Raw genomic sequence first — 20,443 nt, forward strand, 5'->3', positions numbered from 1 at the left:
AAGCTTTCAGATACATCACCCATCATCACAAACAGCAGCATCTCATCACCAGTGGATGTGAAATCCAGTGAGAGATCAACTAAGGCATTTCTTGTTTATCGAGAGCTGAAAACACCCACATTTGTTTTGACTGTCCCAACACAGAAGTCCAGATGGTTTGTAAGATGAAAGTGGGAGGGAAAGACAGGAACAGAAGAAACAGTAAGGAAAAGGACAGAATTTTCATTTTCCCTCTAGTCTGAAGGGAAGATGTACGATACAATCTTTAAAGGGGCCTTAAAAGACCAAATTACTTGAACTAAAAGGATGACCTCAACCAAAAATCCTAGTTTCACCCCAAATCATCTTCCCTTTATTTTTGCTTTTAAAACAGCAATACTATTTCTTAGCATAAGCCACCTGTAAATGTGGATATCTCTGCCTCTTGCAATTTTAGCACACCATTCCTCAGCCTTTGTGTCCCCCAGCAGATCCAAACTGGTGTCATAGAAGACAAAAGAGTTCACATCCACGTGACTGACACCTGTGGAGGGAGTGTGGCAAGAAAGGAGGGCACAGAAGATCCTCTTGTCTTGGTTGAAGGTTTTTATGGATTCCTGAAATGGGGAAACAAGCAGCTGAATTACAAATTCACATTAATTAAGGATAAATTTCCATGCAAGCTTTTTTAACAGAATGAGGAGACTGGAAAAATTGCTTTCTTATAACTTCATTAAGCATGCAAAGGTTTTAAGGGATCTGACTGCCCACATTACAGATCTACACAATTCAAAATTAATTTGTCTACCATTAAAACTATTAATTTATGGTCCAGTCAGCCAGATGAAAGTCTGAAGATCTATTACAGTATTCACATTATGTCCTATGACTAAGCACACCCGAGTTATTATATCCTGTACCTGCTTCCTCATTTTTTTGCTCTATTGACTAAGTAGAAACCCTTCTGTTGGGCTGCCTTGTGTTGCTTTAAGGCAGAGTATTCTCCAAGTTTCATGTAGCATCTGCCAGAAAGCACAAGGATGCAATTTGAAATAAAGAATGAGAATAATTTAACTATATTGTTAATGTCTGCTCAAACTGTAGGCCCCAGAGGATACAGGGAATCTTGCTGGGGAGGGAAATGAGCACACTTTCAATTTATCCTCAGGCAATGCCAGGGCACTCTACAAAAAATAAAAGCCCCTGGAGTAAGGCTGAGGAAGTGCCAACAGAAAAACAGCAACTACACTTCAAGTACTAACAATGCAAATAGCTACAGATAATGAAAACAAAAGCAGTTAATCAAAAAGCTATTGTGAACTAAAACATCTGCATTTCAAGCACAAATTACTCATAAACACAGGACAACTAGTGCCATACTTCTTGGAAACACCCTGGATGCCTCATCAAATAGTAACATGACTGACATATTTCATTTATAATTACATATTTGTGCTCCAGCTACGTACATAATTTGCTTCAATAAGCAAGGGAATTATGCAAATGAATTTTGCAAATGTATTAAGAGTGCCCTTTAGCGTTTTCCCTCCCACTATGAGCATCTATTAACTATTAGCTTGAGTAAGAGATCCTCTTACCAGATAATGCCAGCTGGGAGCAGCACTCTGACCAACTCGTACGTACGTGAGGAGATGGAGGCTCAGGAAAAGCTCCAGGATGTCAAGCATTGGAATCACCTGAGTCCATATCAGCACACGCTCCCCTCTGGCTTTCAGCTTCTGAAGCAAGACAGCCAGAGCTTCCAGCTTGCCTGTTTATGAAATAAGAACCTGCAGGCCCCACTCAACCATCAGAGAAAGCCCAATGCAGAGCCAGGGGTGGGTTTTTAATACCTGAGTCCAACTGCACCAGTCGGGGATCTGGAAACTGCACAAACTGAGGCCGTGCAATCTGCTGCACTGACTGGGAGTAGGGAAGTAGCTGCTCCCTGAGATTAAACCTCAAGAGCTTCATTCCATGGGTGTATGTGTGAGGAGGATGGGCCACGTGCAAACGTGGAGGAGCAACAACTACAGCTGGCAGCACGCACAGATCTCTGTAAAACAACCCGAAACTTCGTGATAGTGATTTTTAACTGCTTGGGCTATCAACTACTCAGAAACAGTCACAAAGGAGATGTTTGCATAGAAACATGAAGCACCTGGCTATGGGCAACTGGAAGTAAATCAGTGCAGGATGTTTTATCATCAAGTAAATGCTAAAAAACACTCAAGAGGAAACCACCACTATCCATAAGGTTATCAAGATTAGCTCACTACACCTCCTACTTTTTTTTTTCAGTATTAGCACCACAAATACAAGATAAATCAAAGTAGAATTGCTGCATAACTTATAACAATTGCCATGGAACTATCTAAGATCTTAAAATCACCTAAAATCATACATCTGTGATGCAAACAGATTCAGCATTAAGGAACTGAGCCTGCAAAAAAGGATAAAACAGGGCAGCTTATTTGTGACTTTTGGCATTTTACAGTGCTTCACATAACACCCCGACCCATCAAATCCATGCCCACGCTGCAGATGGATTTGTCTCAATTACCTCAGAACAACATCCTTCAGGGCGAGCTGCTGCTGCTTCACTGTCAGAATGAGCTCCTGCAGTGGATCCTGCAGAACCTCTGGAGTGCTGGGATAGGGAAGGCAGTTTGCAAAGCCAGCCCAGCGCCACTTGTTCATCCTGGCAGAGCAGTGCTGAGAGAGTTTTCTTCCACCGATCCAAGAGCAAGTTTCCAACAGGTCTCTGCCATACAGGGGGGTTCTGGAACAACGACGCTCATTCCAAGAGTATATTTTGTCCAGGTGTTCCTTTAGTTGTCTTTTTTCTTCCAGGGTACCCTTTAAATTCAAAATTCTTTTCTGAATCTATTTTGACCAGATAAAGCTTATGCAAGAAAAAAAAAAAAAAAGAAATTTATGCAAAACAAAGTGGAGAATAAGGATAATTCAGATACTACAAGAGTTGTATGAATGACTCTGAGAGGGCAAGAGAGCAGGAGAAAAGCTGATGATTAGTATTGTGATACAAGGACAGATGTTAGGTTTGGGATTGTAATGCAAAATAAATCTGCTTTCCTACTCTATGCCTACTGGCAAAAATATAACAGGACTTTCCAGCAACCACTGGAGAGTCCACGAGTACAGATGGATCAGACTGAGCCATTACAATATTCTAAATGCTTTAAATATTAAAGCTTCGACTGTTTCACACACGTGAATCTTGTAAACTATATATTGTTCATGATCAAGTACATACTTATGATACAAACAGCTAGCACAGTACCTGAGTTGGGCATGAAAGTGTAGATGCTGATTTAGATTTAGTACTCAGGTCATCCACTGTCTCATTAATAAATTCATTTGTTTTTCCAGGAAAGCAGCAAGAAAAGAAAAAATTAAATTTGACAGACACATGATATTACAACATGAGGATATTGTAGCTTCTCGAATTTTGATTTCTAAGTGGTTAAAAAGTTAAAAAAAAAAATTTAAAAAAAGAGATAAATATGTGAATTGAATCATGTGGCACCTCACCTTGATGCTTCAGAGACTGTCTGTCGATGAGTTGACAGAACTGACTGTAGGACACAGTAAACATTTTCCCTCTAAACTGTAACGTCACGGGCTTCTCTGTCTCAGCAGTCCCCTCTGGTGCTGCAGATGTGGAAGCCGTGAGTAACGTCTTGCTGGCTGTGAGGAGAAGACACAGAAGGTACAAGGGTAAAAAGAAGAACTTCCTCAGTGCACACTGCAGGATTTCAGTGCCTATCCCATCATCCAGAGTGGGACTCAGTATTGCCAGTTTGATTTTGTGAGCAAAGTCCTGTCACAAACCTGCTGATGGAGCTTGATACTCAGATATGTAATGCCCAAACACATGGAGTACAACCTCATTTCTTTCCCTTATTCAAGCAGTATTTAAAAAAACAAGAGAGCAGACCAGAAAGCAATGGTTTGTTTTACTCACAACACACCTTTCTTATGCTGCTGGTTTGAAAACAGGGCACGGGGTTGTCGTCTTTGTATCTGCTCATGATGATCTGCTGTAACTGTTGCTGTGTGCACTGTCTGCTGCAACTGAGATTCTGAGAAGTCTCTAGTCCTACCTTCAGGTTTCTGTCCATACTGCACTGGTGTAAATAACCTAAAAATTAACAGATCAGCTTTCTACACATTCGACAAAACATACACGAGGAAGTTGTCAATCAGCTCAAAAATGAACCCTCCCAACTGCTCTTCACAGAAAAGACTCTACAGCAATAAACAAATAAGCTCAAAATTTCACAGAATATCTTTTCATCCCCCAGCAAAAAAAGAGAAAAAAAAAATTCTTTAAGTGGTTTGCAAGTACATCTTAAATTTAAAATTAACGAGGAGAAGATTTAATTCCTCTGTTTAGGAAACTTCTGCAGGAGTCACTTTCACTGTTTGATCAAAACCACAAGAGACTTCAACTCTCTTGAGCTGAAGAAAAGATCAAGACTGAGCCTTCTCAAATGAAAAGAACTCTTTAAGTGGTGAATATCACTCTGCTTTCCCTCAGAAGGCTGGCACACAGTGTTCAGCAGTGATCAGTCTGTAAACAAATCAATCAATCAATCAATCACCAGAACACCACATACCTGCTTGGTTTGAGCTTCACTGGCTCAGGTCTGGGTGTTGAGGGGGAGCAGTAGATCTCCTCAATCAGCTTTCTAGTTACCTTCAGTTTTGGCAGTACTTGTGCCTCGTAGCAAGTAATTTGGTTTTCCATCCCAATCACGTCAAAGAGAGACCAGTCTGCATGCTTAAGTTATTAAAAAAAAAAAAAAAGAAAGAAAAAAAAACCCACAAAGTGAAGAAATATTTTACTACCATTCAGCTGCAGCTAAAAAAAAATAAATGGTAATAATTCCCCATTATCTGAGAATGACTGAAAAGCTCAGAGCTGATGGCAGAGCTGAAGGGAAAGGTGTCATGGGACTGTTCAGAGAGCAGCTGCCCTTACTTTAAAAGGTTTCAACAACCTACACCATGAAAATAGAGCACTGTGCTCATGTTACCAGGAGTCAGAAACAGGGCAGCACCCTCGAATTACAGCCCTTTGTAGAACTGCTGTTCCTGACCCACCCATTCCCACCTTGACCATTGACCTCTCTTCCCTGTCCCCCCACCCCCAAATGATTTTTCCAGCAGGCTTAAAGAAGAAACTGTTTGAATTTCCCAGGACACATAATGCTACTTTTTTAGCTTTGGCCAGTCTTTCTTAAGCCTCTAATATTGCTGAAATCACTAAAAAAAAAAAAAAAGGATGAAGTGCCCTGCAATGTAACTTTAACAGACAATAGTTTAAGCAAAACTGAAATCTGATACAGCTTCTCATCTCCAGGGCTGTTCACAGCTTAATTATGCCCTTACTGCTCCTCAGGTCACGATAAGCAGTTCAGGTTAATTGGGAAATTGAAGGAAAACCAGAAAGTGTTACAAAATGTTACAAAATAGTCTCACCTTCTTTGACAAGGATAGCAAATTCCCAGCATACCTACTAAATTCAGCACTACCACAAAGTCAATGGTTATTATTTATACTAAATCTTAACAGTTGCTCCTAAGAACAAATGAATAAGCAATTCAGGTTTTGCAGTTTATTTGGGACCTGAATTACGTGTAAGGAATTCTGTGTCCTGTGCCACCCTCAGTCAAACCGAGTCAAGCACAGGAGGATCCCTTTCCCCCCCTCACCTTCCCAAGGTGCCATCCCCCTGCATCCAGCACTGCCGAGGCCGTTGGGAGCTGCAGCCTGTCCAGCACGCAGGACGAGCGTGGGCAGCGGGGCCTGAGCAGCTCGGGGTGGTCACACACCCTCAGCAGCTGCGCCACGACCTGGAGCACGCCGGCAACCTGCCCGCTTCTGAGGCATTCCTGAGCTCTGTTATTTACAGGGAAAATAGACTTTAAAGGACCCTTCAAACACAGAGCTTTTTAGGAGCTCGGGTCTCTCCTCACGCTCAAATTGTTCTTCTGAATTCATCTGAGAGCACCAAGTTATCACATGTAAAAAAGTATGAGTATAAAGGTGCAGCCTTCCATTCTTCCAGTTTCTCTCATATTCACACAAACTGTTAATAATTTACACGATATATTCTGATTTTAAAACTCACATTATCATAAAAGGGATTCTCTCAAACAGGCACTCTGTTTCAAATGGAAATGACACTGGATAATATATGAAACACATATTGTTAATATTGAGGCCTTTTTTAAACACCTGAATAAATATCACTTTAAATTATCAAATTCACTGGAAAATACAAACTAGATGTATCAGAAAAGCAATGTAACATACATATAACCTAGAATATTCAGCTGCTAAATAACTTTAGAACTAAATTTAAACAAAAACTGTGACAGACGGTCAATTGCTATAAATATTTTGTCCTATAATCTGCAAACACTCTTTTCTTATTTATGCTTCTCTTCACCTTGCAAAACATCTACATAAAAATAAACAAACAGAGGACGAAGAAATGGCTGAATGCAATTAACACTTGGTGTGGAACAGCCTGCACAGCACCACGATTATGCATCGTGCTTTAATCTTTACTTTACTCAGAATTTACACACTAGCAAACAAACTCTCTTACTGCAAGTGGAAGAGTTCCTGACTTTAATGATGACTGAACAATTAGGAACTGCTCAACAGCTGTACCTTGGCTGAGACAAGATGTCTTCACACATTGCCTTCTGCCGGTGGGACAGAGCACAGGTGAGCACGTGCTCGTATCTCCTGGGCAGCTGCTTCTCCACGTGAATTCTGGACCTCTGCAGAACAAATGACTGCACCACCTAAAAGAACACAGAACAATCGTTTCCTAATTGCGTTTTCTCAGGGAAAAAGGTGCTAGCAATGAGGTACTGTCCTCAGGACAGACATACCCTCTGCAGCCTCGCTGCAACTCTCTGGTAATGCTCTTTGTTCTCCTCCACAGGTGCTGCCTTCCCAGAATCCACACAGGATTGGGAAGCCTCTGGAATCAGGAAACAGGCAATGGCCCACAGATCTTTTAAGGAAGTCGGGAGAGGTTTATTCATCAAGAGTAAGCGATGGTGACTGCAAACAATGAAGGTAACAATTAAGTAAGATCTATTTCTTAACTTAAATTACACCACACAAAGAAAATTTTAAAAACCTGCAGTTATAATCACTGAGGTTATTTTAGAACTGACAGGCAAAAACAGAAAGAAAAATGTGAATGGATGCTTCAGACCTCTGGAGATGGAATATTGCATCCCAGTGCTTCTCTGTCACATCATTCCCATTCTGCCTCTCATCTAAAACCAGGTACCTCCACTGTACTTCCAGGAATGCTTCATAATCTTTCAAGAATTGCTGGCAGGAAGCAATACAGACATTGAAGTTGCTGGGGTCAGACCATTCCTGCAACACAACACCACAGAAATCCTACAGGCTTTTCTGGTGGCTTTCAGAGCAAAGATGATTGTCTCCTCTTCTGGGATTAAAATGGATTATCTTGCACATTATCCCAGTGCAGTTCTTCAAAGCTTTCAAAACCCCAAAAGGCAAGAGAATGCTCAGTTTAACTCTCTGGTTGTGATGTTTGAAACGTTATTAAAAATGTATTTACCAGGATTTCTGTCTTCTTAAAGAAGAATAAACTTTTCCTACAAAACAGCTGAAGTTTTTAACCAGAATGGTACACCCCTGACTCAGGCTGATATTCTCTTTCTGTGTGATGCTTGTGCTGCCCAGTACACGTGTAAATGAAATGATGTTCCACGATACCTGCCCAGTTTGAAAAAGTTCTCCTGGGTTCCCAAGATACAGAAGAATTTTCAAAGCAGGACACCAGCGTTTCAGTTCAACCTCCCACTTCAGCACACTGAAGTTTTGTGAGACAACAAGAAAAGGACCCCAGTTACCTACAGAGATAAAGCAGGATTGGAAATGACCATTTAACATTTCAGAACTTAAAAGAAAAGGCAATAATATATATACAGACAATATACACATGCACTAGCAATTATAGGAATTGTGTATACTTTTTTTTAAAAAAAATTATTCCAGGTACATTTCTTTAAATTACATATATTAAAAGCAATTATTTTTTCATCTTACTGAAAACACTGATTAATGAACTGTTAAAACTATAGAACTATAAAATATTTATAATATTTCACACCTTCATTACATGCCAGATGTGCAAAAAAAGCCACAACTTGAGCTGTTTTTCCAAGCCCAGCTTCATCAGCCAGAATGCCATTGAGGTTCATCTTGTACAGCTTTGCCAACCACTCCAGTCCAGCCTTCTGATACTCCCTAAGAGTTCCACGTAGCAGGGACGGGGTATCCCATTTTCCAGCTGTCGTGGTTTGAGCATTGCCTTTGGGTAGCAAGGCTCCTGCAGCAGCAGCAATGCCTGCTAAATCTGCCATGGATTTCTCCACAGTGGATGTGAGAAGATCTGGAAGCACCACCTCCTTCTGAAGGCTCTCGTTCTCATCTGAAGAGTCTCTTTTATCTGCACAGAATAATAAAATCACGGTGCTGCCATATCTGAGATGAGTAATTTATTAACAGGTTTGATGCCATTTCCAGCTAATCCAGGCTCTGAAGAACACAGGAATTCTTCAGGACAGTAATACTGTCTCAGACTTCATAAGGAAGGGCAAGCTGAGCTGGGACACAGGTGGACAGTTTTAATGAATTCAGTCTCATGCATGGTCTGCAAAGGGACATAAAACTAAAAACTCTGGCACAAAAAAGAGTTCAGCAACAAAAAGCCTTTACAGTGTGTTTATGAAAGCTTTAGTAACCCACAGGAAGTTAGTGAGCTGGAGAAAGAAGATATTTATGACTCAAATCTAAGAACAAAATACCAGCTCCTAAACATACTACTACCAGGATGCAAGAGGAAAAAAAAAGTCATGCAAAAAACCAACCAACCAACCAGAAAACCTCCCAGGTTCTTATGAATTACCTTTTCTTGAGACATTCTGCAAGTTTAATGCTTTCTTCCTCCTCTCTTCTAGCTCTACTTGCAGTTTTAAATCTACCACCTAAAATGGGGGGAGGGTGGGGTGGAGGGAAAGAAGCAGAAGGAAACGACAAACATGAACACATTTACCTTCAAATATACCCGTGGATTAATTAACATTTCTTTAACAGCAAGACAGGCATTGGACACTGCTACAATGCAGAGCCCTCTAATCACCAAACAGCGTGCAGGGACTGGCCGTGAGTCATCCCTGGAACACGCAGGAGATATCCAAGAATAACTCACATCAAAACTGCAGCGTCCCCTGAGAGCCAACTGCACAGGCTGGGCTGAGTGAAGCTCTCTCCTTCCTGACATATAAGGCCTGAAATTATTCAAGCAACCATAACATGCAGCTGTCTTTGCCAACAGATAATATTCACCCCGGGGCTGAGCGAAGCTCAGCTGTAGGATTTTCACTCTTATGGTCCAATAGGTTTTTATTCAGTACAACTTTAGATTTTTTGATTTTTTTAAATTTTTATTTTTTTTTTTTTTACATTTACCTGTTTAATGGTGGACCAGAAGTGTTCAATTGCTCTGGCAGTAAAAGCAGCAACAGCCCTCAGTTGCTTCTCTTCTCTTTTCTTGCATGCTTCCTTATGAAGTGTCATATCCTCGTGGTGACGAGCTACACTTAAAATCAGCTGAATAAAACCATGAAATTAAGTTTTTACTCTATCTGAAAAGCATATTTCTAGAGAAAGAAAATAACTACAATCCCTTTAAGTGTATTCTTTAATGTTTACAAACACAGTGGAGAGGCAACCCAAAACTCACCCATCCTCCCTCATCACATCCTAACCATGAAAATGCTGCCTATTCTACCCCCCCTTTTCTGGTTGAAAATATGAAATCCACATTACCCTCCAGGCAGTTATTATTTTCCATCTTCTTTCTTGCACAAAATCAGTTGCCATCCACTGCATTTCTTCCAGAAGGTAATCATGGTGTGATTTGTGCCGTGGGGCCTCATGGAGTTTGGGCAGACGCTTCAGAGACCATAAACCTTCTTTCCTCAGCGCTGTTATTCGCTGCAGAATTTCATTTTCCTTCGAGTAAACATAATTGAACTTGTGTTTCCTACTGCACAACACAAAAGCAAGACTGAGACACTGTGGAAGATGTTACATGGATAACCAACAGGAATTATTATCCAGTCCTTGGAAACATCCTACAGTGTTTGAAGTTGCACTTTGCTAAAAGATAATGAATAATGCATTTTGTGCAGATTTGTGTAAAGTCTCTGCAGGACTTTACAGGGCAGCAGTATGGTGAGAAATCAGTAGAGAAGCTTGGGATGCAGTGGTACTCAGTATTGAGAACTTTTGTTTTTCCTCCTATAGCACCTCTAGATCTGCTCAGAAGTGCAGGGCTGATTCAGTGAGGAATTTCACAGAATTTAAATACTCTGCCAGATGGCACAAGGACAGAATGCTCTGTGAAGTCCATATAAAAATACATTTAGTTGCTGGCATTTTTATTAAGGCATGCAAGCATCCTGCAACTGCTGGCAAGCAAGCACAAGCAGCACTAATTTTCTTTGTCATTCCTCCCCCTTTATTCTAAACAGGCTGCATAAAAAGTTAAAATAATGGATTCTGTTTAATTAAACCCCCTTCTAGGATTTCATTACAAGAACAAATGCTCTCTTCCCTAGAGAACATGCCTGATTCCTTCTCATTCCTTCTCTTTCTTCAAGAAAAATCCTGTGTGCCTGCAGCACTAATTAAAACCAGATGAGAGACACAGGTATCTACAGAGCATCCTAAATTTAAATGAACACAAAGTTTTACTGTAAAGAAAGATTTATACCCAGCTGTGCTATGCCATGGCTATCTGAAGAAAATTATCAGGCTTGGCAAAGTCACCTGCACGAACTACTGAAATTATTTGTTCCTTTCTCCCCAGGTTGGAGTAATAAATTCTGCCATCCACAAGGTCTGCACACAAAATACAAAGGTCAGCACTGCCAGGACACAGGGAGGGGTCAGCACACTGTTCCCTCTTGCTGCACCTTCCACACACACCTGGCACTTATTTTGAGGAATGCAATGAATCTGATCCAACAAAAATGAAAATCCAGCACAAGAATACCTAAACTGAGAGTTGGGCAGACGTTGCAGATGATACAAATGAACAGATATGTTCTTCACGGAACTTAAAAGTTCAAGGGAAAGTAAAGTGCCAAAAATTAATCTTAAGACTTCTAATGAGACAGATTTACCATTCTGATCCTGAGGATTCTTCCCAGCGTTCAGACAGACTATCTAAGGGTGCAGAACAGATGACAACAGCAATTCTAACGCACAAAACCCAGCCATGCAAAGCTACATAGAACATAACATGCAAATCTGATACCTGCTGTGGTGAGGGCAGTGGAGCTGGGGCCACGGCCACGTGCTTCTCATCCCAGCCTGCTGGCTGTACCTGCTGAGGAAAGTTTGGTCCATTCTGCTGTTGGTCTCCCTCTTGGCTGAGCTGTTGAGCCACCTGAGGAACAGGAGGCATTCCACCTGCAGAGAGACTTATAAAAACTGCAATTTCAGTGAATAAAATCACAAAATAACAAAAAAATACCAAAGGAAGTGGCAGTACAGCCTGTTACATGGCTGGTCAAATCAGCTTTCCACCATACCCCAATACAACTGCCTGCCTGAGAGCTCTGAAGGTGTGAATCAATCAGCATGCCAGCCCAGGATGTACTTACTGGCTCTTCAACCTGACACCACCAAGATCTTTGTTGACAACAGCTGCACAACCACTCTCCATCAGGGTATCAAATGACCAAAAGGGAAAAATTTCATGCAAAAACATTAATTAAGGAAAGCAACAAATTAGGCTCAGAGGGTGCAAATTTAAACCCAATGCATGGAAAATGAGACGTGCAGCACTCGCTAAGGTTCCTGAGATTTTCTCCAGAGGGTTTTTAAAAAGTGTAATAATTGGTATTAGATATAATGTTACAATTACAGAAAAGCTCATTAAAGCAATTATCTTTAATTACAAAGCTTAAAACTTACACTTAATCGTAAATCATTAATATATGTACTAGATGTACCAGCATTATTATAAAGGCTGTACCTTTTTTTTTAAACTTTTATCAGAACTAATTATGAGTCTCTGTGAAGTACTATTTTTGAAATGAAATAAAGTTAACCTAATAAAGTATCTCATTATCAGTAAAGCAGTGCACTGGGCTAACACTCCCCAAGCTCTAACCACACTTATGTCTGATTTAACTCCTACATTATTTTGCTATGAAATAGTTTTTATGATCACAGAATTGCTTCCTGCCCAACTATAAAGGGAGTTGATCTCAGTGGTCACTGACCTTTTAACTCACATTAACCACTTGAATCCTCTGTTGTCCCGGCAGATTTATCCAGCTGCTTTATTTCTAGCAGTCAGACACAGAGGGTTCCTGCAGCACATCCTGGGCGTGTCTGTACGGTGAAGACAACTCAGGAGGGTCAACAGGTGCTTTAGTTTCTGTCCAGCCCTCCGACTGGTGATGCCCAACCCCGCAGTCAGCGCAGAGACAGAGAGGCCAGTGCTGTCACAAGGGGAGGCGACAGGACCTGTAACAACAGGCTGGTGTCACTCGTGCCGTTCCCAGCCCTCCGTTTCACAGAGCAGAGAGACGGGATGGCTCACCCTGTAAGTACACTGAGGACCGTGCAGCGCTCACACGAACCCCGCGGGCTGTACATGGAGCCTCGGGACCGCGGCAACTCTGAGCCCTAGAGCAGAGCCGAGGTGTCTGACCTGATACCTGACCGTGCAAGGGCAGCGCATCCCCCACCCTGCCCTGCTGAGGGGCATCCCTGCCCCCTTCCCGGCAGGAACATCCCCAAGGGGCCGCACGGCGGGGCCGTGGGTACCGCGGGGAGGACGCGGGGATTTGTTCATCTCCCAGAAGAGAGGGAATGGACCGGCGAGCCCCCCTTGGGGCTGACCCCCCTGGGGGCTGCCCACCCTCCCCCGCGGCCCCCCGGCCCCTCCGCACACACCGGGTGTGTCCCGCACCTGAGCCGCCACCGCCGGCTGTCCCACGGCCCCGCACACTCCGTGCCACCCCCGCACACCCCGACCGGCCCCGCACCCCCCGGTCCCGCCGGGTTCCCCCGCCCTGCCCCTCCGGCAGTCCCGGCCCACCGGGTGCTGGGCGATACCATTCCCCTCTCATGGGGGGGGGAAAGGGTCCTTCTATTTTTATTTTTATTAATTTTGTTATTTGTTTTCTCCAAAGGCTACCAACAGAAGCCCCCATATATTTCAACTGCGATCCCTGTCACAGTTTTGGGGCCTTCATTATATGCAAATAAAGGGTTTTTTGTTTGTTTGTTTCAGATTGAAAGGCATAGAAAGATGGAGCTGTGGATAGAACAACGCAAAGCAGGTCAACAGTACGGACTAGCAAGGGATATAAAAGAAAATCCGGGCAGAGCTCCTCTACGGAGCACTTTTTCACACTTGCTCTCATCAAGCAAGGCTTTCATGATGACATAAAAAGCTCTAAGTAAAAACTCAGGTAAAATAAACAAGGAAATGCTTTTTTAAATGAGAGCTGTGCTCTGGGGAATAAAAAAAAAAAATAATAAAAAATAATAATAAAAAAAGAAACAAAACAAAAAAAACTGCAAACCAAAATAATTATTGCAGTAGAAGCCATAAAATTCAAGGCTTCGGCCAGAAGCCGCTAAATGAAGGAAGAATAGGTTGACTCCTCATTTTCAGTAAGTGACACACTCTCAGCCAGGGAAATGTATCAAGCACTTGTACCACTATCCAAATGCTTGAAGAGCCTTGTTCCAACCCTTCAGTGGTGTTCCACAGGCTGGGAGGGCTGGAGAGCTGCTGCTGCTGTTGTTTCTTCCACCACCTCCACAGAGAGTTGGAAACAAGAACCAGAAGTTAAACCTCTGCTGGGGAAAGGAGCACAGACCCCGGAGTATGCAGATCCCCAAAACACAGGAAATTAACCATGGATTCCCATGCTCAGACTTGAGCTTCCCATATCATTGCACATCCCTCTGTTCTGGGCAGCTTGATGGGGATGAAGAGTTGACACACACCGAGTGAACACAGGCTTGATGAAAGCCCAGAAGAGTTCAGCACCATTTCTTTCACACCTGCCAAGGTGATTCAACCCTGAAAGTAAGAGACAGCTCTAAAGGATTTCTGGGTTTAGGGGAAACTAAACCAGCAGCACCACCTTTAGTGATCACCACGGGAAATGCTAATACACGTTCCAAGAGCAAAGAGTTCACAGCAGTCAACATGACCATGAGTTCCTAACCCATGCATGTTATTCCACATGGATGGCATGGAAAATAAAAGCTTAATGGTGTTTAGAGATTTAGGTAAGTAAAGGTGGATGATAAAAAAAACAATCAAAATCTCATGGAGTCATAACTTCATAATACAAAAAGAGTATATTAAAATGATCTGCCCCTCCTTTATGTAGAAGTTATACATATTTAAAATACTATTTTCCAAGTAAACATAATAAAAACATTATTCAAATAGCAATTATGATCTCCTGCATTTCAAGATTCTTTTTAGAAAGCTTCTTTCTCCTTGAACTGTTTTCAAGTATATCAGTCAGGTGAATTGGTCAGTGGTATAAAAGGCTTCTGTTTTTTCTACTGCACTGTCTTCCCCACCCAGTTTCTCCTGGGCATCCAGTTCTTGTTCTGCAAGCACACAAACTCCTGCTTTACTGGATTCTTGGATTTTGAAAGGCCACTTTTTTGTAGACAAAGGGAACTTTAAGCAGCAAGGGTTCCACATCCAGCCATGCTGGCTCAGTCGGAATCATCACCACAACCATCACTGCCTTCGAGATCGCTGCTGTTCTGCAAAGCAAAATGGAAAATGGTCCGTCAGTACTGCATTTGCATCTACAGACTGACCTAAATCAGATTTGAGAATTTTATTTGCTACAGAGTTTATGTCTGACCTGTATTACAGATATTCAAGGGCTCACTAATACTACTCAAAAATCAAGCCAGTTGTACAAAGTGATAGTAGGGAAATACTATAAATATTGGCAACTCACAAGGAAACTGAAGTCAGAGTTCTTAACTGGAGCCACTCCTGCAGGATTAGGTCCACACGGTGCAATAAATGTATTTTGAAGCAAGTATTTTAACTGACATGACTGACAACAAAGGATTTTATAAAGAAAAGCTAACATGACTATATGCCTGTAGTTACTCCTTTTTTCCTTCACCACTACTTGCTGAAAACAAACAGCAAATCCCATGAATTTAACACTGACAGTTTAATATCCTACTACAAACCAAATTCCGACACACTGAGACAGCTGACTCCATAACAGCAAGCACAGCTCACTGAAGTGCAAACAGCCTGCAAAACCTCAGAGGAGTCTGTCATATCATCCCTTATTTATCCCTCTCCAGACAGCTGGTCTGACTGTGATGCCAAAACCCTTCTTGGTGGAGTTTATCTGCAATGATCAGACCTGCCTCCCCCCAGGAACACCTCAAAGATTGGGATCCTGCCAACACCAGCACCCTGAGCCAGGTAAGGACCCTCTGCACCACTGTGCCTTTGTTTTATTGCACCTTACAGCTGACAGCAGTTCCTGTTGCCAGAAATCCAAATCCACAATATTCCTTTTACTCAGTAGTTGTTCCGACGGCCCATTTTGAGCTCATGGCAGATTTACTTTAAAAAGCTGCTCCTAAATTTCCCTGATTCCAAAACACAGTAAACAGGGAATTACACAAAATGAGAATCAGCCCAAAAATCAGAGAACACCAAAGGGCAGCAGGTATGAAACCTAATTTCCCAAGGAGTTTCACAGCAGGCAAGGCTGGGAATGCCCATAATCTCTGTTGTCAGTTTATGATTCTGCAAATTGGCCTGTGCTTAAAGCATTCCTTCCTCCCTCCTGCACCGCCACATGTGAAACCCCGTGAAATCAACACCTTGTACAGTGAATTCAATTGCCATCCAGTGCACAAAGACAGGAAAGATAACACACATTTCACGTGCCAGATGACTGTCATCTTCCAGGGCACATTCATGGAAAACAAAAATGTTACCAGGGGAAGAGACATTTCAACCTGACAGCTTCCATTTGATAAAATAACGGCTTCAATCGTTACCTTCGAATTTTTGTTGTTGGTTTGCATCTCCACAGCAGACGAGTTGAAGTCGTGAATGGGGAGGGTGCTGAGCCAGTTTGCCATGGATTTCTCCTCCCTTTCTGTGTTGATAATGGTGGGGTAGATGAACTGCTCTTTGAAGAGAGCAATCTTCTGCTCCTCCTCCGCCCACTCCAGCGGCTCGTGCAGCCCATCGTTCCCAAAGCGCCTGTTGTACTTCTCAAAGTGCACTCTCTCCAGAACCAGCCCGAGCCCCGGGGCCTTGGGGACATCCACCTTCTCCTCCCCCCAGCTGCGCTCCAGGATGGACTCGGCAGCGTATCCCTTCACGATGGCAATCACCAGCCCGATCATCTTCCTGATCTGGTGCATCATGAAGCTCTGCCCTTTCACCTGGATCACCGCAAATTCCATGTTCTCCCTGACGAAGGGCTCTCCACAGGACATCTCCATGATGTACCTCTTGGCACTGGGGTCCCTGGGGCCCTTCTGGGACGTGAAGTTGTGGAAGTTGTGTGTCCCTTTATAGCACGAGAGCAGTTTATTGACCCTGTCGAGGGTCTCTTTGTCCAGCCTGTAAACCTCTTCTTGCACATCGTGGTCCTTGTGGGCAAAGGCAAATGTTGGCAGCATGTAAGAGTAGGTTCTGGCATCACATTTGTTCTTGGAGTTGAATCCCCCAGTGACTCTCTTCAGGCCTGGTTTTAAAAGTGGCATTGGGTTTTTGAATCAGTGGGTTACAAACTGACTCTGATCTCACTCATACCAACATGAATAATTTTTAAATTAAGTACAAAATAGATTTATTTTTGAGAACCCTCATTTCAAGCTAAATGAAACATGTTAAAACTGAACCACTTGTAAGTGATGATATAATGACAAGGGACAGACCTTCTGCAGGGGAAAGCTTCTCCTTGAAAACATTTTCCCTGACCATTCCAGTGCCCTTACCCAGAATTCTGATGTGAGAAGGAAGATGACTATTGATCTTTTCTAAGATGTCATCTATCAGCCTGACCTTCAACGACACAATCTGTCCAGCTGCAGACACACCCTATAAAAAAACCATAAACCACACAATTATGTGCCGTGGAAGCTCTGAGACAGCACTTGCAGAATTGAAATAGTTGAAGAACTGCTTTATTTCTTTTTTTCCCAGGTCACTTCAGGCTGAAGTGAGGCAAAGGCAAGGCAGAAATCCACGACAGAATACTCCAAGAACACCTGTTGGTGCTGCACAGCCACACAGCACCTGAGCAACCTCACAGAGGTTGCTGTAACATCTCACTGTGTTTCATCTGCTGTAACATCTCACTGTGTTTCACTGCTCCTGAGCAAAGCACCAACTGAAAAGCAATTCTATATCCAGCCAAGGTACCTTATCCGTGCGAGCACAGCGCTGGAAAGACATCTTCTTCATATCCTGCCCGTGGTTCTCTGGGATGCAGCCTGACTGAACCAGGGCAGACACTAAGTCATCCTCAATTGTCTTGAACTGGGAAGATCCCACGTTTCTCTAAAACAGGATATTTAGTAAAAATAAGAAACGGTAATGATCAGATAACTGAAGATGATAATTGAAAAAAGCTTTTAATCAAACATTGTTGGGAAACTCTTTAAAAGCCTTCCCTTCACAGCCCTTAGAGCACTGCTGTCCTCTAACAAAACTAACTATACCAGAGAGTATTAATAAAACATCATTCTGATGTAGCTGTTACTGCAAATAAAGGATGATTTCTAATTTCACTGTGCAACACTTCTGGAGTTTTTTGACGACTCCTTCGACTACATGAAACAGCACAAATGAAACTCCCAGTGCCTGCCAGCTAACAGCTCCTGCTCCAAACCCAGCCTGTGCAAATTCTGTCTCCAGAAATCAGATTGGGTTCTTCTTGCTCAGTTCCCCTGAGCTGCTGTAGAATGCAGCCAGTGGTTTTCTCCAGTGACCTCTGTGTGCCACTCCCAGATCAGCTGTAACAGAAACGCACAACTCCACTTGTGTGTGATGCTGCAGAGCTCACCCTCACAGGCACCACCCCTAAGCACAAGGTTTCCTGCTGCTGAACAAACCCACTTCGTTGCATAAGCATCAAAGGCTCCCTCCCCGTGTGCAATCTTATCAGTTACCCCGGGGAGCTTTTCAAGTATTCCCTAAGTGTGTGGAGCTCGCAGTACGCGCAGGGGAGCAGCAGATGGAGCAGGATCACCCTCTCGCTGCCATCATCACCGTGCCACAGACGTGACAAAGCACCAACCCTTTCCTGCCACACGCCAACACAAAAGCCTTGCAACAGTTTTCCTGTTTCTAAACTGCTACGAGACTCCCCCCCCGCCCCATCGGAGTGCACCAGAGAAAGGAATCTGCACGTTCAGAGACACATTTAGGTCTCAGCCAAAAGAAACTTAGCCCAGCTGCTCTGAGATGCAAAGCTTCACCAAGAAGCTGGAGCACTGGTGAGAAGAGGAACACCAGGCAGCACTAAAGGTTTCATCAGAACTGCAGTGCCCGTGCTTACAGTCTCCTCAAGAGCCTCGTCTGCAGCAGCTTATAAAAGACCCTCTGCTGATGCTCTGTATTAAAGGCAAACTCACTGGAACTACCAAATATCAGAGATGCACCACCAACTGTTTTAAATCAAATTGCCATCAAGCCATTTGCATCCAGGCACACACTGCTCCTGCCCCAGCTTTTCAAGCTGCAACCACTTCCTTACCCAGTGGACTAAACACAGCAGACTTTACAGAAGAAAAGCCCAAGTCGCTTAGCCAATCCACGTACCTGCATCCCGTGGTAGCCTTTCCCTGAATATGCCATCAGCAGCACAATCTTCCTCTTGGGCGACTTCTTACCCTGATCCTCCGCATCCTCCTCGTCCGCGCCTCTCTTCAGCCTTTTGTCCTGATGCCCGTTCTCTCCCAGCCTCTCCACCACCTCCGCGCCGCTGTTCAGCCTCTTCGTCTGGCCGCCGAGCGCTGCCCTCGGATCCTCGGCCATGGCGAGAACCTGCGGGGGACACAAGAGCAGAGGGGGCTGCGGGGAAAGCGCCGGGGGGGCACACCGGGGGTGACGGCCCAGCCGGGGGGAAGGAAGGGCGTGTGGCCATCCCCTGGAGGAGCGGGGAGCCCGCCGGAGCGAGGGGGGCACGGGGCGAGGTGGCGGAGGCGGCAGGGCCCGGCGGTACCCACGGTGCGCCGCCGGCAGCGCGGCCGCAGGGCGGGGAGGCCGCGGCTCAGGACCCGCAGCCCCCAGCGCAGCATCGCGCCCGGGGCCGGGAGGGACCGTGAGGGGCCAAGAGGGGCCGGGAGGGACCGTGAGAGGCAGCCCCGAACCCGCGGCCCGGCCCCTCCAAGGGATCACTTACGCGGCCGGCGGGGACACGTGCGCCGGGTACGGCGGCCGCGCGCGGACACGGCGGGACGCGCGCGCGTTGAGGGAGCGGCCGTGAGGGGAGCGGGGAGGGGGCCGCCCTCAGGGAGCGGCCGTGAGGGGAGCGCGGCCCGGGGAGCGATCCGCACCCGCCCCGGCATCCCCGGCCCCTGCGGCCCGTCCCTCAGCCGCGGCTATGGGTGTTCCCGGTGACCCCGGTGGGTAGGCATTGCCCTGCTCAGTCCCGCCTCCCAGGGAAACGCAGGGGGAAAGGACAAACGTAACAAATGCATTACCGTGGTAAATGGTAGCTTGTGGAAGTAAACCAGCCCATTTCCCACCACCACAGGCGGGGAAAGGAGCGCTGGCAGCATCGTGGTCACAGTGAGAGGAGGCCAGGCGGGTGGAAACAGCTCCACATGGCACACGGGTCTGCAGGCAAAGCCCACCGTGTCCTTCCCAGAGGGATGTCACACTGCTGACCGTCTCTCCCTGTTCCACAGAGGGATGTCACACTGCTCCCCACCCCTTCCTTTTCCACACACCTTCCCCTTGTGCCAGTGTCAAGCACGGCCACCTCCTGTTGCGTTTTCCCTCAGGTTTCCACTGCTCAGCGATCCTCCTGCTCCTGTCTGGTGCAGCGAGTTTTATCCGCGCTTCACGAGGAGGCTGAGCACAACAGGAGCCCTTATCAGGCCGCAGCACGTACCTCCCAAAAAGCCAAACGCACCTGGAGTTGTTCTGTTGTGCTACAATCTCCAGTACTCCACAGGACGGAGCCACCCGCAGAGGACACGGTGCGAGATTAGGGTAAGAGAGCTCCATTTACCCATTCAGATGGAACATGGAAGGGTTGACGCTTCTGAGCAGGCCGGATTATCAAACATAGCTTGTTATTTCGGC

The 20,443-nt window shown here is 44.7% G+C and overlaps 2 protein-coding genes and 1 non-coding gene across 4 annotated transcripts in view; all 3 read right to left on the reverse strand.

The window, feature by feature from the left end:
* Positions 1 to 11,806, reverse strand: part of LOC114066579 (E1A-binding protein p400-like) — a gene marked incomplete at its 3' end in the record, with an annotated part of 15,208 nt that extends 3,402 nt beyond the window's left edge. Inside the window, exons 1-19 of the mRNA XM_027901370.1 lie at positions 11,745 to 11,806; positions 11,465 to 11,527; positions 9,901 to 10,120; positions 9,541 to 9,681; positions 8,978 to 9,056; positions 8,180 to 8,518; positions 7,783 to 7,919; positions 7,247 to 7,416; positions 6,915 to 7,089; positions 6,688 to 6,824; positions 5,721 to 5,907; positions 4,623 to 4,786; positions 3,975 to 4,144; positions 3,535 to 3,690; positions 3,284 to 3,357; positions 2,543 to 2,838; positions 1,833 to 2,035; positions 1,578 to 1,750; positions 400 to 596 (exon numbers count right to left, since the gene is read on the reverse strand). Of these exons, the coding sequence (XP_027757171.1) occupies positions 400 to 596; positions 1,578 to 1,750; positions 1,833 to 2,035; positions 2,543 to 2,838; positions 3,284 to 3,357; positions 3,535 to 3,690; positions 3,975 to 4,144; positions 4,623 to 4,786; positions 5,721 to 5,907; positions 6,688 to 6,824; positions 6,915 to 7,089; positions 7,247 to 7,416; positions 7,783 to 7,919; positions 8,180 to 8,518; positions 8,978 to 9,056; positions 9,541 to 9,681; positions 9,901 to 10,120; positions 11,465 to 11,527; positions 11,745 to 11,806 (3,143 nt within the window). The remainder of the gene's footprint in view (positions 1 to 399; positions 597 to 1,577; positions 1,751 to 1,832; positions 2,036 to 2,542; positions 2,839 to 3,283; positions 3,358 to 3,534; positions 3,691 to 3,974; positions 4,145 to 4,622; positions 4,787 to 5,720; positions 5,908 to 6,687; positions 6,825 to 6,914; positions 7,090 to 7,246; positions 7,417 to 7,782; positions 7,920 to 8,179; positions 8,519 to 8,977; positions 9,057 to 9,540; positions 9,682 to 9,900; positions 10,121 to 11,464; positions 11,528 to 11,744) is intronic.
* On the reverse strand, positions 1,064 to 1,202 carry LOC114066586. The gene has a single exon (XR_003573212.1). It is a non-coding gene; the product is annotated as a small nucleolar RNA SNORA49 (small nucleolar RNA).
* Positions 11,807 to 14,453: 2,647 nt separating the features above from the next.
* On the reverse strand, positions 14,454 to 19,556 carry PUS1 (pseudouridine synthase 1). 2 transcript variants are annotated; one of them, XM_027901377.1, is made up of 6 exons: positions 19,536 to 19,556; positions 18,953 to 19,177; positions 17,552 to 17,689; positions 17,125 to 17,227; positions 16,174 to 16,871; positions 14,454 to 14,895 (listed from the first exon to the last, which is right to left on the reverse strand). In XM_027901377.1, the coding sequence occupies exons 2-6, from the start codon at positions 19,166 to 19,168 to the stop codon at positions 14,845 to 14,847; spliced, it is 1,206 nt and encodes a 401-aa protein (XP_027757178.1). In that variant the 5' UTR covers positions 19,169 to 19,177; positions 19,536 to 19,556; the 3' UTR covers positions 14,454 to 14,844. The 2 variants fall into 2 exon arrangements, with proteins under 2 accessions (XP_027757178.1, XP_027757177.1); XM_027901376.1 differs by lacking the exon at positions 19,536 to 19,556 and adding an exon at positions 19,360 to 19,446.
* Between the last annotated feature and the right edge of the window lie 887 nt (positions 19,557 to 20,443).

Source organism: Empidonax traillii, unplaced genomic scaffold (genome assembly GCF_003031625.1).
Source record: "Empidonax traillii isolate 1590-97213 ecotype Southwest subspecies unplaced genomic scaffold, ASM303162v1 scaffold780:size295419, whole genome shotgun sequence".
NCBI lineage: Eukaryota > Metazoa > Chordata > Aves > Passeriformes > Tyrannidae > Empidonax > Empidonax traillii.

Bases quoted from the DNA above. Each gene is read 5' to 3' on its own strand.
- PUS1 (XM_027901376.1), bottom strand. From the start codon at position 19,431: ATGCTGCGCTGGGGGCTGCGGGTCCTGAGCCGCGGCCTCCCCGCCCTG. The intron at 17,228-17,551 runs GTACCTTGGCTG...GTTTTTTTATAG, and splicing joins GCTGTGCTCGCACGGATAAG to GGTGTGTCTGCAGCTGGACA. The intron at 14,896-16,173 runs GTAACGATTGAA...TTTGCTTTGCAG, and splicing joins CCAACAACAAAAATTCGAAG to AACAGCAGCGATCTCGAAGG.